The following is a 14,264-nucleotide window of genomic DNA, read 5'->3' on the forward strand; positions in this document are numbered from 1 at the left end:
ATTTCAAATCTAATTTGCTAAGAAATTTCAAATTTGATTTGCTAATTTCATTCTACCTCGCGCGATGATTTCTTAATCAATACTGATATAGAACAATTAGAATATTTTTCCTAATTTACCTAGGGTGATGAATCATATTTTAATTACACAAGTATTTTCATACAGTTCCTACTATGTCTAATTAATTATTGCTTATTATTCATAAATGAATAATGTGAATGAAGAATCAAAACATATCATCCCCATACAAGATAGCTTAGTAATTCTCCATATGGAATTCTTATGCAGGTCACATTTAATGCATTTGTTCAAATAACAAGTATCTACATATTAATTTTAGATGTTATATATATCTCAGTTTATGAGAACTGCTTTTCTAAGGAAAGAATATAATATTTATCTGTCTCAACAGGTCTAATCATCGTCCAATAATGAGAAGAATATGACCAGAAATATTTAGAAACATTGCTTTCATTCAAAATAAAATTCATAATTATAACCATATTATAATTTACTTTAAAAAGCAGTACTTTCTCGTGGACTTTATCTTTTACTGAGATTTAATAAATAGAATATAAAAGATAAATAAATGTTTTTTATTAATAATAAAATATTTATTTATAAAATATTATATCTAAAATATAACCAATCAAATTAGCAATCAAATTAGCTACAGAACATATAAGAAATATGCTATTAGTTCGAAAATATATATAATGTTATCAAAATTTATAAAATTAATCGTGCAATAAGTCATTTCGAAAGTTAAGGTTCCACAGAGTCAAAATTGAAAAATTGGGAGGTCAACTTCTGTATTTGTATATAGAATTGAACCAAAGAGGAAGCATAAGTCGCCGAATTCAAATCCAAGTCACGAGAAAGTCCACGCAAATTCAAAACAGTTAGCTGACGTGGCGCACTACATACATATATAACTCCTCAATCCCCCACTCTCTCAAAACACAAAAGGCCCACACTCTCAAACAACAAACAAAATCATAACAAAAAGCGGAAAAAGCGAAAATAGCTCTGGAAATAGTCATCTTCCTTCTCTACTTCTTCTCTGTCTCTATCACTGCATGCCTTCTTCTCTTCTCCATTTTCCATTCAAATTCAAATTCAAATTCACCATCTCTCTCGACAGAAGAAGATAGAGATAATAACACCAGCAACAACACTAACCTTACTCAAATGGCCACAATGGAGAGCTTGATCGGCCTCGTCAATAGGATACAAAGAGCCTGTACGGTCCTCGGCGACTACGGCGACGATACTGGCGCCGTCTCTTTGCCTACTCTCTGGGAGTCGCTTCCGTCTGTTGCTGTCGTCGGCGGCCAGGTTTACTAATGCATTTATTTCTTTTGGCTTACGTTTCTGATAACTTGATTTTTGAATTCAAAATATACATAATTTTCGGTGTTAGCATTATAGTTATATTTTGATTTGTTTGAATGTAGAGTTCAGGAAAGTCATCGGTGTTGGAGAGCATTGTGGGGAGAGATTTTCTTCCAAGGGGATCAGGTTATGGTTTACTAATTAATAAGTAAAACACTAATAGTTCTTTTTCTTGTATTTTGTTATTTTATTTTCGTTTGATGATTGGTTTCGGAGAAAAAAAATAAGAAAAAGGAAGGGAGACTTTGCTTTTCTTTTAAAGAATTCTTATTTTAATAGTTAGTTATTCCAGTCAACTAGAACTGACTAACCTTATAGTTTTTTTTTTTTATATCTATTTGTTTAATACTTTTTTAAGAAACATCATTGACCATGATATTTCAATTTTTATTTTTTTTCAATACTTTTTTTTAAGTCAAAATTCCTTTTCCTGGTTCTATTGACTGCTAAAAATAGCTCACGATGTTTCATTCTATATGGTTGTTGTGCAAATTTCAGGCATTGTAACAAGGCGGCCTTTGGTGTTACAACTGCACAAGGCAGAGTCAGAGTATGCAGAGTTTCTCCACTTACCCAAGCAACGATTCACTGACTTCTGTATGTGTTTCATTATGCACGTTGTCATTATAGGATATATTTTCTGTACTGTAAAATTATATAATAATGATTACAAGATCCTAAAACATTTTTTTATATTGTATGGTTGGAACAGGTGGTAGGATATTTTAATTTTGGCATCCCCTGTGCTTACAAATGTTGTCTCAATAGTTCGAATTATGTTCTTTCAGGCAATGTTGTAGGATAATATTGGCACTACACTACGTGACTTTTCAGCAACAGTTTTTATTAACTTTAATTGATTCCTAATTAGTTGATGTTCACTTAATAAATTTCATAGGGCAGGAATATTGGAACATTGTCTCAGTGGTTGGTTATATGTGATCATCTCCATTATTAATATCAATTGCTACTTGACCTACCTTATTGTCAAGGTTAAACACTTACAACGTCTACTTTGTGGATGATTTTTAGATGATTATCAGTTTGCAGATAAGAAGGAGGAATTGTGCCTTGTCTAGGCTTTCAACTTCAAATGCAATATTAGATTTGCCTAATCCAAGTTCTTGACATTTGTCGTATTCTTGGACTAACCGGACACATTATAGTTATTTGTGGTTCCACTTCCAACTCTTAACAAAGCTTATTTAGTTCTGTAGTTTCATATTGAACATGCTTTTATATTGACATCAAATTGGGTTCCAAGGTTGATCAGGCTTGGAACGGAATGCCCCTGGGCTTCATTTGATTTAAGATTTTGCTTGTTGCTCTTTCTTCCTAAAAAGTGATTTTCACAGATTTTTATTTTGGTAGAAAGGAAATGCAATAATAAGAAACTACAGGTGATAAACATGTTATTTACTTCACACATGAAATATTTTTAGGGAAATTATTACGAGAAATTAATTTTTGCTTTTTATAATATTAACTTTTTGGATTTTTTTTTTCTAACAAAATGGTGTCTTAGTAGTTATATAAAAAGAGTTAAACCAGTGATTTAGTTTGACGCAACCTACTTAGAGTTTTACATCTTTATTCCAGATTTCAATTTTTGCTGTGGTTCTGAAATGTTGTGTCCTTGTTGGTTCACTGATCCATTGTCTGCGTGACTAAGTCATAATTTTAAATGAGATTATGTTTTTGAATCATTATCTGCGTCACTAAGTCATGAAGATGCACAATTCAGACTTTGCTTGTATGCAGGCTGTTAATAATATATTGGATTAAGGTAGTACGCCCTTTTAGTAATTTAACTGAAATGCAATTTTCATTTACCAACTACTTTATTTATCATAGAAATAAATCTGCCACTATGTTTATGCGAGCTTTTTTTTTTTATTATATGCATTTATTTGGGAGTATACTTACAGTGTTTCCTTGGAGATTGAGCCAGAATAAGAAATACATGCTTGGCATTTTTTGTTCCTATCATTATCTTTTGAAGAAAGTGCATTCGAACTTGATTGAATGTCTTTTATTCTAATCCAGCAATGGTTCGAAAGGAAATTCAAGATGAAACTGACAAACTGACCGGCAAGTCAAAGCAGATTTCTCCTGTTCCTATTCATCTCAGTATCTACTCTCCAAATGGTAAAAGGAGTAACTTACACTGGAGCTTCTTTTGGTACAGATTTATTTTGGCAACATCATGATAGAATGATAACATTTGCTCCTTTTTTTCTTTCAGTTGTTAACTTGACACTGATAGATTTGCCTGGTTTAACAAAGGTTGCTGTAGGTATACCCAAATCTGTCTCCTGAATCATTATTTTTTTTTCATCTATTAACAATGATGTTTTAAAACCACTGGTGCTTTTCTTCATCTGTTGTTTTTATAAATTAGATATGTTTGTTATTTGCAGAGGGGCAACCAGAGAACGTAGTTAAGGACATTGAAAATATGGTTCGTTCATATGTTGAGAAGGTAAATTGTGAGAAGTTTTAATTAGTTCATAAATGAAAAAAAATTTGCTAACCCATAGGCATCAATTAAATATAAACAAAGATAAGATTCTCTTTGTTTTCATGTTAATTCTTCCTTTTGTGAATGGGGTGGTCTCCAACTTGCTAGTGTGGAGAATGAGATTCCCAGCCATCGCAAGAAAAATGTTTGAAATAAAATTCTCACATGCTTATAAATAATTTTGCAAATCTGAATTAATAAAATGTTACTACATTTTCAAGTAGTGGTCCTTTTCCCCCTAATGTTGATTTGCTATGTTTTCTGTCATTTAAAAGGTGTGATCATGAGTGATATCTTTCACAGATTAAGACTCGGTTTCTTCACGGACATAAGTTGTCCGTGGAAAACATTTTCTGAAAAAATAACTTATTTTCTATTGTTTGCTTGCGCTATTGAAAATTAAGTCAGGAGTTTTTTTTCTGATGTTTGAAATATATTAAAAAATACATTAATTCTTGAAATTTATAAGACCAGAAATGTTTTAGACTAATAATTTATTTGTTTATTGTTTATTGTTGAATGTTGCCAAAACAAAAATGTAAGAAGTGATAAAAATTTTGACAGTGGCTAAGAATGACTAGTGGTGGTCGGTGGACTAATGAGTATGTATTTATGTACTTCCTTTCAATTTTAATTCATTTTTATAAGTTTGTTAGAGTTTTGAAAAATTTTTCTTCTTTTGAAAAGGAGAAATGTATATTGGAGTTTAGAAAATGTTAGTTGTCCCTTGTATATTTCGTTCACCAATTTTCCTGAGTACACCAAATATTAAAATTTGTGGAAACGTTCTTCGAGAAAATTTCTTTTTGTGAAACAAACAGATTCTATGAGATTTATTTACCTGCTTCAGTTTGATTCATTTCCTTCTTTGGCTCAAAGTGGCAAAGGTGTGGGAGGGTTGGCATGAGGTAGCTTTTGAATTTGAAAATTACACAGGAAAGTAGGGGCAAAATGAATATCATTGGTGGTGTTCTCATTTGCTAGAGTTCTTCATATACTTTATTAAATGAACAAATTGTTTTTTACCTCTTTCTTGGCCAATGAAATTATGATTATTGGACTGCAGCCAAATTGCATTATTCTGGCTATAACTCCAGCCAATCAAGATATAGCAACATCTGATGCTATCAAACTCTCTAGAGAAGTTGATCCAACAGGTATCACTTTTCTTTTCAGTTTCATTTACAGCTCAATTGAGTTTTCATTTACAGCTCAATTCAACCAAATTTATGGCATTGATGATTATTCTATGGTGCTCTTTCTGAGTAAAGATATTTTCTATTTGTTTCCAGGTCAAAGGACATTTGGCGTGTTGACAAAGCTCGACTTGATGGATAAGGGAACAAATGCTTTGGATGTAAGGATTCTTAGTTTTTTGAAATATTTAGCTAGATAGTGGATGATGAATCTTTTTGGTATTGTTGTGTGAAATGCTATTGAGAAAAGTCCTACTGAAACTTTGATTAGAGGTCATTAAAGTTTGTTTTTAAGGTGAATTTCATATATTTAAAAATATAAACCTTCAGACCTGCTAAACAACACTCCCAAACTGCTTTTTTGGATTAATATATAAAATGGATGCTTTTGGAAAGCTGTTTTTACCTCATTGCCAAACAAGCTTGATGTCTTTTAGATGTTAATATATTTCTACCTAAAGAATTTTTAGTGGGGCATAATTTTAAACATTCTGATATGCTCTGTAATTTTAATTCTAGTCCATAAAACCCTTGGTTTTTCCTGTTACCAGCATGCACATTATTTTCTCTATGTAATTGATAGTTTAATGACTACTCTGCTCATGTGTGCTTGTTTGCTCTATTTTAGGTCCTAGAAGGGAGGGCTTATCCACTTCAGCATCCTTGGGTTGGAATTGTGAACCGGTCACAAGCTGATATCAACAAAAATGTAGACATGATAGCTGCTAGGCGGCAAGAGCGCGAATTCTTTGTTACGAATCCTGAATATAGGCACCTGGCTGGCAGAATGGGTTCAGAATATCTTGCAAAACTTCTATCCAAGGTTTTCCTTTTTAACTTGCAAGTCTGACATTTTCTCCACTTTTATATTTGTGAATGTGTCCAGAAATTACTTGCTTGTCTCATCATACAATCACGGATTTTCAGCCTTTCTTTTATTTTGTTTGGCCCCTATTTTTACATTTTGCACCTCTAATCTTAAGATAACAAAATATCGAACCTTTCTTTTTTAACTAATTCAATTTATGATTTGTTAAATTGTTGATTATTATATGGTTTCAGGATTTGGAGTCTGTAATTAACGCTCGCATACCAGGCATCATGTCATTAATTAACAGAAGCATTGATGAACTTGAAGCTGAGTTGGACCACCTAGGTAGACCTGTTGCTATTGATGCTGGGGTAGGTGCTTATGCATATTGTTTTAGCATTTATAGTTGGATGACAACTAGGTTAAGATAGTTGACCATTTTTTGTATTCATATCAGGCCCAATTATACACTATCCTGGAGTTATGTCGTGCTTTCGACCAGGTGTTCAAGGAGCATTTGAATGGAGGGTACTATATCAAATTTTTCTCTTTTTTCTTCTCTTTTTTTTTTTTTTTTTCATTTTTTTTAACGATAAGGAAACTGTCTCCAGCAGCTATGAAAACAACAACAAAATATGTTTTCTATTTCCAAATTGATTTTTATCATTCAGAAAACAGATATATATAGATCTGAACAGTTCTACATATAATGAAACACATGCATAAATCCATCAGTGATGTTCTATTTCAGTTTATTTTGAGCAATTGATGTAGTACTATGTTGGATGACTTCTCAGCAATGTCCAAAAATGATCAACTCTCAAGAGTTTTGGTTTTGATGCCTCATCTTCATTTTTATGAGCATAGTTAGATAATTAAGAAGTCTGTCATAGCCTGTTACTTATTGTTTAATTCCTATGCTAAATCTCAGGCGACCTGGTGGTGATAAGATATATGGTGTTTTTGACTACCAGCTCCCATCAGCTTTAAGGAAACTTCCATTTGACCGCTATTTGTCTTTGCAAAATATAAGGAAAGTGGTTTCAGAGGCAGATGGATATCAACCTCATTTGATTGCTCCTGAGCATGGTTATCGACAGCTCATTGATGGTGCAATCAATTACTTCAGAGGGCCAGCTGAAGCTTCCGTAGATGCAGTAAGTCTGCTGTTTTATTTTAATTTTAATTTTTTTTCATGTTGTCATTTGTGAGTTTTGATATACGATCAACAGGGAATGGTTCCATGGCATTTTATTTGTCCTTAGAGATGTCTTCTTGTCTGAAGGCACTGGTATGAAATTTTTATCTGAGTGATAATTTCTTGAGAAAAAAATTTTGTAATGTTTGAGTATATTACCTTTTTTTTTTTTTTTTTAAACCACAGTAGAGATATGGTGAATGTGAATCAAATATATTGAACATATGGTGGTAGGAATTCTGTCGATATTTTGATAATTATCTTATTACTATGAAATGTAGGCAATCCAGATAGGGTAGCAAGCATTTATATTTGTTTTTACCACTAGGAAAATGAAGATGAATGCTTTATTCCACATTTTCAAAATTTTTACAATCATACAATTGATTTTTCCTTTTTTTTTTTTATTTTATTTTTTTTATGCAGGTTCACTTTATTTTGAAAGAACTTGTAAGAAAGGCAGTTAGAGAAACTCAGGTTTGAAGTTTGAAACCCTACTAATTTCTTAGTAATAATGTAAAATAACGAGAGAAGAAACTAACTAACCTTGAGGAAAATGGACAGGAGTTGAGGCGCTTTCCAACTCTTCAAGCTGAAATAGCATCTGCTGCCTATGATGCATTGGAGAGGTTCCGTGAAGATAGTAAGAAGACAACTTTGAGGTTGGTGGACATGGAATCCTCATACCTGACTGTGGATTTCTTTAGGAAACTTCCAATGGAGGTGGAGAAGGGCGGAAATCCAACTGCTACCAATGCGGATCGGTATACAGAGGGCCACTTTCGCAGAATAGGATCCAATGTTTCCTCTTATGTTGGGATGGTGTCTGATACACTCAGGAATTCCATTCCCAAGTCAGTGGTTTATTGTCAAGTGCGGGAGGCCAAACAGTCATTGCTAGATCACTTCTACACTCAAATAGGGCAAAAGAAGGTAAAAGAAGAAAAAAAAAACTTGCATGCATTGCCATGATCCCTTTGTATTTGTGCACACAAATTCACTTGCAAACAATTAAGCGTCATTGGTTCGTAAACCTTTAGCACATTACAGCATTTTTCCTTGACAATGCTCCCTTTGACCAACTGAAATCCTATACACATTAATTCTATACTTGCTAAAAAAAAGTTTGCTTGTTTTTTTCTATTTTTAATTTGGGCACAAATTTTTTAGTCGGAAATTTTACATAGCATATTTTAAATTGTTTGAAATTCTATTACCAATTCAATTTTGATGTTGATAGCATATCGGCTTGACGCATAAATTTGGTCCTAAAGTTTACGCAATTTGTCTTGTAGCACCTTCATGTTTGAGTATCATGACCCTACACTTTTACAGTCAGCAATAACTATGCCTCTCAGTAAAATAAAATACTTGCAAAATTATTTGAATTTTGGCGAGGGGTATAATTATAGTTATTGCTGAAATGTGAAAGTGTAAGGTCATGATAAGTACTCTGCAAACTTAAAAGTGCCACAAGGCAAACCACGTAAAATTAAGGGGCAAATTTATGCATTTAGCCATAGTATATTTGATATAAACTGTTGCTTATAAACCGACACGAGTGAGATATCTGAATGAATATAATTTGCTGCAAGTGTTTCTGCTGATTTATTTTTAATTCTATCCTTTTGTACTGCAGGCCAAACAACTTGCAGAATTGCTTGATGAAGATCCTGCATTGATGGAAAGAAGGCAGAAATGTGCCAAAAGACTCGATTTATACAAGTCCGCGAGAGATGAGATTGATGCGGTCTCATGGACTAGGTAAGGTAAGCGTTGAAACCTAAATGGAATAGGTAACATATCTTGGTTTGGTTATTGTGAGATGTGACAAAGACAGCTTTGAGCCAATCTTCTTGTTTTTACTTAGCCATTGGTAGTATAAATGAATTTTAAACTATAAAATTCATTTTATAATTGGTTTTATTTATAATTTATTTTAGTAGAAACAATGACATTTTTGAAATTGGAAAATCCTATCCTCAAATCCTTTAACTTTAGACTTTTATATGTTTAACTATTATTCTTTTATTTTATTACATCAATTATTGTTCAGAAGCTTTATGTAATTGGAAAGGCATACTTTTTTTTCTCCAATTTGATCCTAAGTGTTATTTTGTCGACAAAACAAAAGAAAAAACCCATAAAAAAGTAAGAAAAATAGGAAAAAAAAAAAAGGAAAAATAGGTATCAATCCATTATATTTCCACATCAAAAACTCAAATAAAAGCATACATCATCAATTTCTAAACTAAATATCTTAATTTCCAATCCTAATATTACATTCGTCCTAAAAAGATAATTCATCTTTCCTTTATGAATATCTCAAAATATAATTCACTTTTTTTTTTTATATTCTAGTTAATCTTTAAATTACATATTATATCCTTATTAAATTTTATCTTTATTTCTGTGTTATTTAAGATGGGCAAAATAGAAAATTTATATATATAAAATTGTTTTTTAATCATATTTCTTGATATATGTGATAAATAGAAAGTGGATTATCATATTTCTTCTAATCATATTTTTGGGATGAGAGGTAATAATCTCTAATGAATTCAATTTATGAAGCCAAATTTTGTAATTCCGATTTGTGTAACAGAAAAATACATTTACATATTTTCCTTCACTTGGTTCAGCGGAATACTACATGGTAACACGTGGATTTTTTTAATAATTTTCTTTACATCTAAGCATTCACTCCCTTCCACTGTAACTTTATTTTTTTCTCTATCTCCTATGTGTCTCTGTCCTTAATGGTCTTTCCTCCCATGTAACCTTGCTGGAATCCTCAAATCAAATCTAATCACAATGCAAACCTTGTATAATAGATGACCATTTTGCCTTCTCTTTCTTTAACAACTATTCGATCTTTCATTTTTCATTACTCATCTTTAATTTTTACTTTTTAAAAAACCAAACAAGATCTGTAACATAAAATTGGTGTCCAACTATGGCTTTAGCACTCTCTGAGAATACGACTCCTCCAGGACAGTCACCGGAGAATGAAGGTTTATAGGTGTCTTATATGTGTTTGTTCTTATGCTTGTGAGAGTTGAGAGTTGCGTTTCTTTTCTTGTTTAAACATTTGACATCTACAGAGTCAGAGGATTAATTTATGAGCCGGAGCTTTGTTTTTTTTTTTTTTTTTTTTTAAATTTCATTTGTTTGTTTCTTTAGAAGTCTTACCGAAATCAGGAACCTAAATGAAGCAATTGCTTAAATAGTTTTACATAATTAATCACAATCACCAGAGAAATGGGCAAAATGAGTTCGATGAAGAAGAGAGATGAATGAAATTACCAAAACGGTGTGTTTTGTGTGTGCTAACTCAAGTTGGATTAACTAACCTTTGTGTGTGCTAACTCAAGTTGGATCAGCTAACCGTTGTGGTCCTACTTTTATTATTATTTTTTTTCTATTTTGACCAATTTAGAATTTAGATTTTAGAGTGTAATTGTCACACAAATTTGAAATTTGGGTGCCTGAGAACTTGAGTTGATTTTAGGTGCAATTGTTACGGTCCATAAAGTTTGGGTATCCACAATGGTTTAGCCTTTCTTTTGCCATATGATCTTCACTGGTAATATTTCAGACACAAAAACTAACATGCATCAATATTTTGATGACATGGAAGGAAAAACAAAGAGACACTAATAAAGTGATTAAGCCAAAAGGTAGAACAGAGGCTGCTCTATATCAGAAAGGTAAAAAAATATAATGGATTGATTTAAGATTTACTCATGGAGAAATTATTTCCTGCATCTTCCTTTTTATCAAGCTCTTCAAGAGCTCCCCATAGTTTGGGATCATTATAGTCATTTATAAGGAAAGCAGGCTTTGCTTCCATGAGTAAATGTTCTGGATTTCCACTAGTTAAACCAATAACAGGTAAACCTGCTGCAACTCCAGCTTTTATCCCTGAAACAGAATCCTGTCCAAGTAAAAACAGAAAAACACATTTTAATTAAGACCCAACATAATATAAAACTGTAGATGCTTCAACTTTTTCAAAATACAATATCTAGTTCATATAAGATATGTGAAGATCAAATATTTGATCCTTTTATTCGAAATTAAGTAATTTCGACCAATGGATATAAGCGAAAAATAAAAAAAATACCCTCATACATTAATCATACTGTCTCTCAAATGTAATATAAGAATAGTTTTGCTCATGCAGTAGAGTATTCCTGACTTTTCTCCTATATTTAATAGCTAAAATCATTTGATTTCCACGGAAGAATCAAATATTTGATGTATTTAGTGGGAAAAAAAAAAAAAGAACTGTCTCCTCTGTTGGATAAAACCAGAAAGAAGGTTATACCTCAAACACAAATGTGTGATCTTTCGACACCTTGAGTGCTTCGAGAGCCCTCAAGTAGGGCTCTGGGTGTGGTTTGGGATGCTCACATTCACCTCCTATGATGAGAACATCAAAGAAATCCGTGAGGCCGAGAATCGATATGATAAGTTGAGCATTTTCTCTTGGAGCATTAGTAACTGCAGCCCGTTTCAAACCATGATCTTCAACCCATTTCTTCATTTTATAAAGGCCATTAACGGCCTTTAGTTTTTCTGGTGCCAACCTGGTTTTTACCATTGGAAAATTTTCATGGTAAGACATTGAAGAATTTTAAATGATTTATTTTTCCATTATGGGTTACTGGAATTTACAGTCGAAACATTGCTTCTTTATCAGCAAGAAATTTCATGCCTCCTTGTATATCATCAGGAAATAGGACCAAGGCCATATCTTCATTATGCTTTCCAGAAAGCTTTTCGGCAAAGAACTTTTCAGTAATAGGAACTCCTCCATTGAAATTTATCTGTTAAAAATTAGTTAATTGAACCCTGTAATAATTGTTCAAAACTTGCAAATCATGATCAGTCAGAAGGGATGTGCCTTCATGCATTAAATGGCTGGCAGTCCCAAAAACTTAAGCCTAAAAGTAGAACAAATCCATTTAAATTAGTTAAAACCTTGAAAATACCTTTTCCTGGCAAGCAGGTATTTTTAATTGCAATAAAAGGAAAAATCCAAAAAATTGATATATATATATATTTTTTTTTAGTTTTTGGTAAGATACGAGCAAATTGTAGAAAGAATCATACAGATATTTTCCCCCCTAATATTCCTGATTGCTAATCAAGAAACTCTATTAATAACAATAAAAAAAGTGAATCTTTTCTCCTTTAAAAGAAAAAAAAAATCGCCGCCTAACAATAAATAAAGTAAATTTTATATAGCCAATTAGGCGAGTGCGATCTAGTTGTTCTTCTTATTTTTTTACAAAGATATAAATGGTGAAATGTCTTAAGTTCGAATTCTCTCCATCTGACATGTCATCAAGAAAAATGTAGTAATTACCTCCTGAAGCATTTCACGGAATGTAAGGTAGTGTAGAGGATCAGAATCACAAAGAGTTCCATCAACATCAAACAGTACAGCTTCCAATGGAGCAAGTCTAGAAAGAAAACCTTCACTGCAACCCCAAAATTTAAACAATTAACTTAAAAATAAAGCCAATTTGAGCATCAGGTCATACCATCCAATCCAGTTAGCATCAAAATCAAGACTATTTTTACATGATGTCCTTTTCATTTTTTTCCCCTGACCATTCACACACTCAGCATCAAAAATCAGAACTTCAATTTACCTATGCTGATAACTTTTTTTTTTATTATTTTTTTGGATTCGTTAGGGGCCCAATATGCAAAATAACAAGATAGCAACTTTATCTAATCAGGTATTAGCTATTCAACTCTCGTGGTTGAGAGGTCTCGAATCTCGAACTCGAAACCTCCTATTTCTCGTATTAGCTAGAAGACTAATCAGGTACGATTCGAACTCAAAACCTCTTATTTCTCACACTAACGAGAACACCAAATCAGACCATACTTGATTGGCCTGTACTTGTACTGACTTATTTTGGTTTGCTATTCAACTCCATTCCTTCATTTTACCCTAAAGCAACTGTATCTACAGATAGACAATAAAAATGAAAACTATTTTCTGGAAAAACAAAATTTTCCATTTTCATTTTATGTATAGACTAGTGAAAACGAATTGATATAATTCTTTTCCAAGATTGTTTTTTTTTTTATAAGTTTAAAGAATAGATTTTCCATATTTGAATATTAAGTACAGTATTAATTTCTTCCTGAACGTGACAAAATTGGGCAAATATTTCCATTTCAGAAGTTCAAATGTACAAAAAGGAAACACAACCAAACAGCTAGCAATCAGTTCTAAAAAACAGTTAAAAAAATAGAGAGAGAGAGAGAGAAATACCTGCTAACTGGGTTTTGGTTGGAACCCACCATTTTGTGTTGATGGATGGCAGCAAATATGGAAAGGGTTTCTTCTTAAAAGATATTTTCTTGTCCTCAAGCGGACATTGGAACAGAGAATATACTGCAATGGTGGAAATATTTAAGAGAGTATCAGTAATTAAGTAAAGATTAAAGAAGAATCGAGCACAATAATCAATGAAAGGCAAATAAAAGCCAATTTTTCATTTTTTCATTTTTATTATACTATTCTGCATGTGAGCGGTGTATAATTGCTCCCTCGTGGTGAGAAAGCGAAATACGGCATTCAAACAAACCACTCCTTAGCTGTTGAAAGCTTGATTTGAAAAAATAAAATAAAATCATTTGATTAATTTGAGTTTAAATATTTATTCTATAATTTTTTTTAATTACAATTTGTGAATGAGACGAGCTCCAAATTTGATAAATTTAAAAGCAGAACGAGTTGATTTAAGCTTAGTTCTTTTAAAAATAAGTTGAGTTCAAATTTATTTTTTCTAACTCAAATCGAATTTAAAATGAGTTTAAATTTGTGTTTTAGAGTTGGAAATTAGTTCTTATTTGTCGGTTTAGAAGAGCAGAAAAATAAGAAAGAGAAAGAAAAATTCTGCAAAGAAGGAAAAATTTGCAGAGTTTGTAAGTACGGAGAAATAAATCTTCACTTCTTATCTCCATTATAGTATAATGAAAACATTTATACTAGAGCTATTTTAAAGTTTGTTCATCAACCTTCTATAAGTCAAGAAAGTTTGTTCACCAAACCTACATAAAAGCAAGGCACATCTCCTACCACTACTTGACTTCAACAAAGTACAAAAAAATCTA

The 14,264-nt window shown here is 32.0% G+C and overlaps 2 protein-coding genes across 2 annotated transcripts; one reads left to right on the plus strand and one right to left on the minus strand.

Annotated features, from left to right (window-relative positions):
* Positions 1-947: 947 nt before the first annotated feature.
* LOC105636410 (phragmoplastin DRP1E) lies at positions 948-9,095 on the plus strand. Its single transcript, XM_012219670.4, has 15 exons — positions 948-1,338; positions 1,458-1,521; positions 1,894-1,992; positions 3,442-3,543; positions 3,641-3,691; positions 3,816-3,877; positions 4,983-5,073; positions 5,209-5,273; positions 5,741-5,935; positions 6,175-6,294; positions 6,381-6,451; positions 6,855-7,080; positions 7,548-7,598; positions 7,686-8,054; positions 8,761-9,095. Exons 1-15 carry the CDS (start codon positions 1,192-1,194, stop codon positions 8,887-8,889), a joined length of 1,842 nt encoding a protein of 613 aa, XP_012075060.1. The 5' UTR covers positions 948-1,191; the 3' UTR covers positions 8,890-9,095.
* Positions 9,096-10,755: 1,660 nt separating this feature from the next.
* On the minus strand, positions 10,756-13,654 carry LOC105636814 (2-deoxyglucose-6-phosphatase). The gene is made up of 5 exons (XM_012220169.4): positions 13,420-13,654; positions 12,496-12,610; positions 11,802-11,953; positions 11,452-11,713; positions 10,756-11,058 (listed from the first exon to the last, which is right to left on the minus strand). The coding sequence occupies exons 1-5, from the start codon at positions 13,449-13,451 to the stop codon at positions 10,855-10,857; spliced, it is 765 nt and encodes a 254-aa protein (XP_012075559.1). The 5' UTR covers positions 13,452-13,654; the 3' UTR covers positions 10,756-10,854.
* Positions 13,655-14,264: the final 610 nt, after the last annotated feature.

The sequence above is a fragment of the Jatropha curcas genome, chromosome 11 (assembly GCF_041381405.1).
Source record: "Jatropha curcas cultivar XTBG-Jc1 chromosome 11, XTBG_Jcur_1.0, whole genome shotgun sequence".
In the NCBI taxonomy this organism is placed as follows: Eukaryota; Viridiplantae; Streptophyta; class Magnoliopsida; order Malpighiales; family Euphorbiaceae; genus Jatropha; species Jatropha curcas.

Coding starts and splice junctions, on each gene's coding strand:
- LOC105636410 (XM_012219670.4), top strand. CDS start 1,192: ATGGCCACAATGGAGAGCTTGATCGGCCTCGTCAATAGGATACAAAGA. Junction 3,544..3,640: donor CAGTATCTACTCTCCAAATG/GTAAAAGGAGTA, acceptor TTTTTCTTTCAG/TTGTTAACTTGACACTGATA. Junction 8,055..8,760: donor CTCAAATAGGGCAAAAGAAG/GTAAAAGAAGAA, acceptor TTTGTACTGCAG/GCCAAACAACTTGCAGAATT.
- LOC105636814 (XM_012220169.4), bottom strand. CDS start 13,451: ATGGTGGGTTCCAACCAAAACCCAGTTAGCAG. Junction 12,611..13,419: donor AACCAAAACCCAGTTAGCAG/GTATTTCTCTCT, acceptor TTGGGGTTGCAG/TGAAGGTTTTCTTTCTAGAC. Junction 11,059..11,451: donor ATCACACATTTGTGTTTGAG/GTATAACCTTCT, acceptor TTACTTGGACAG/GATTCTGTTTCAGGGATAAA.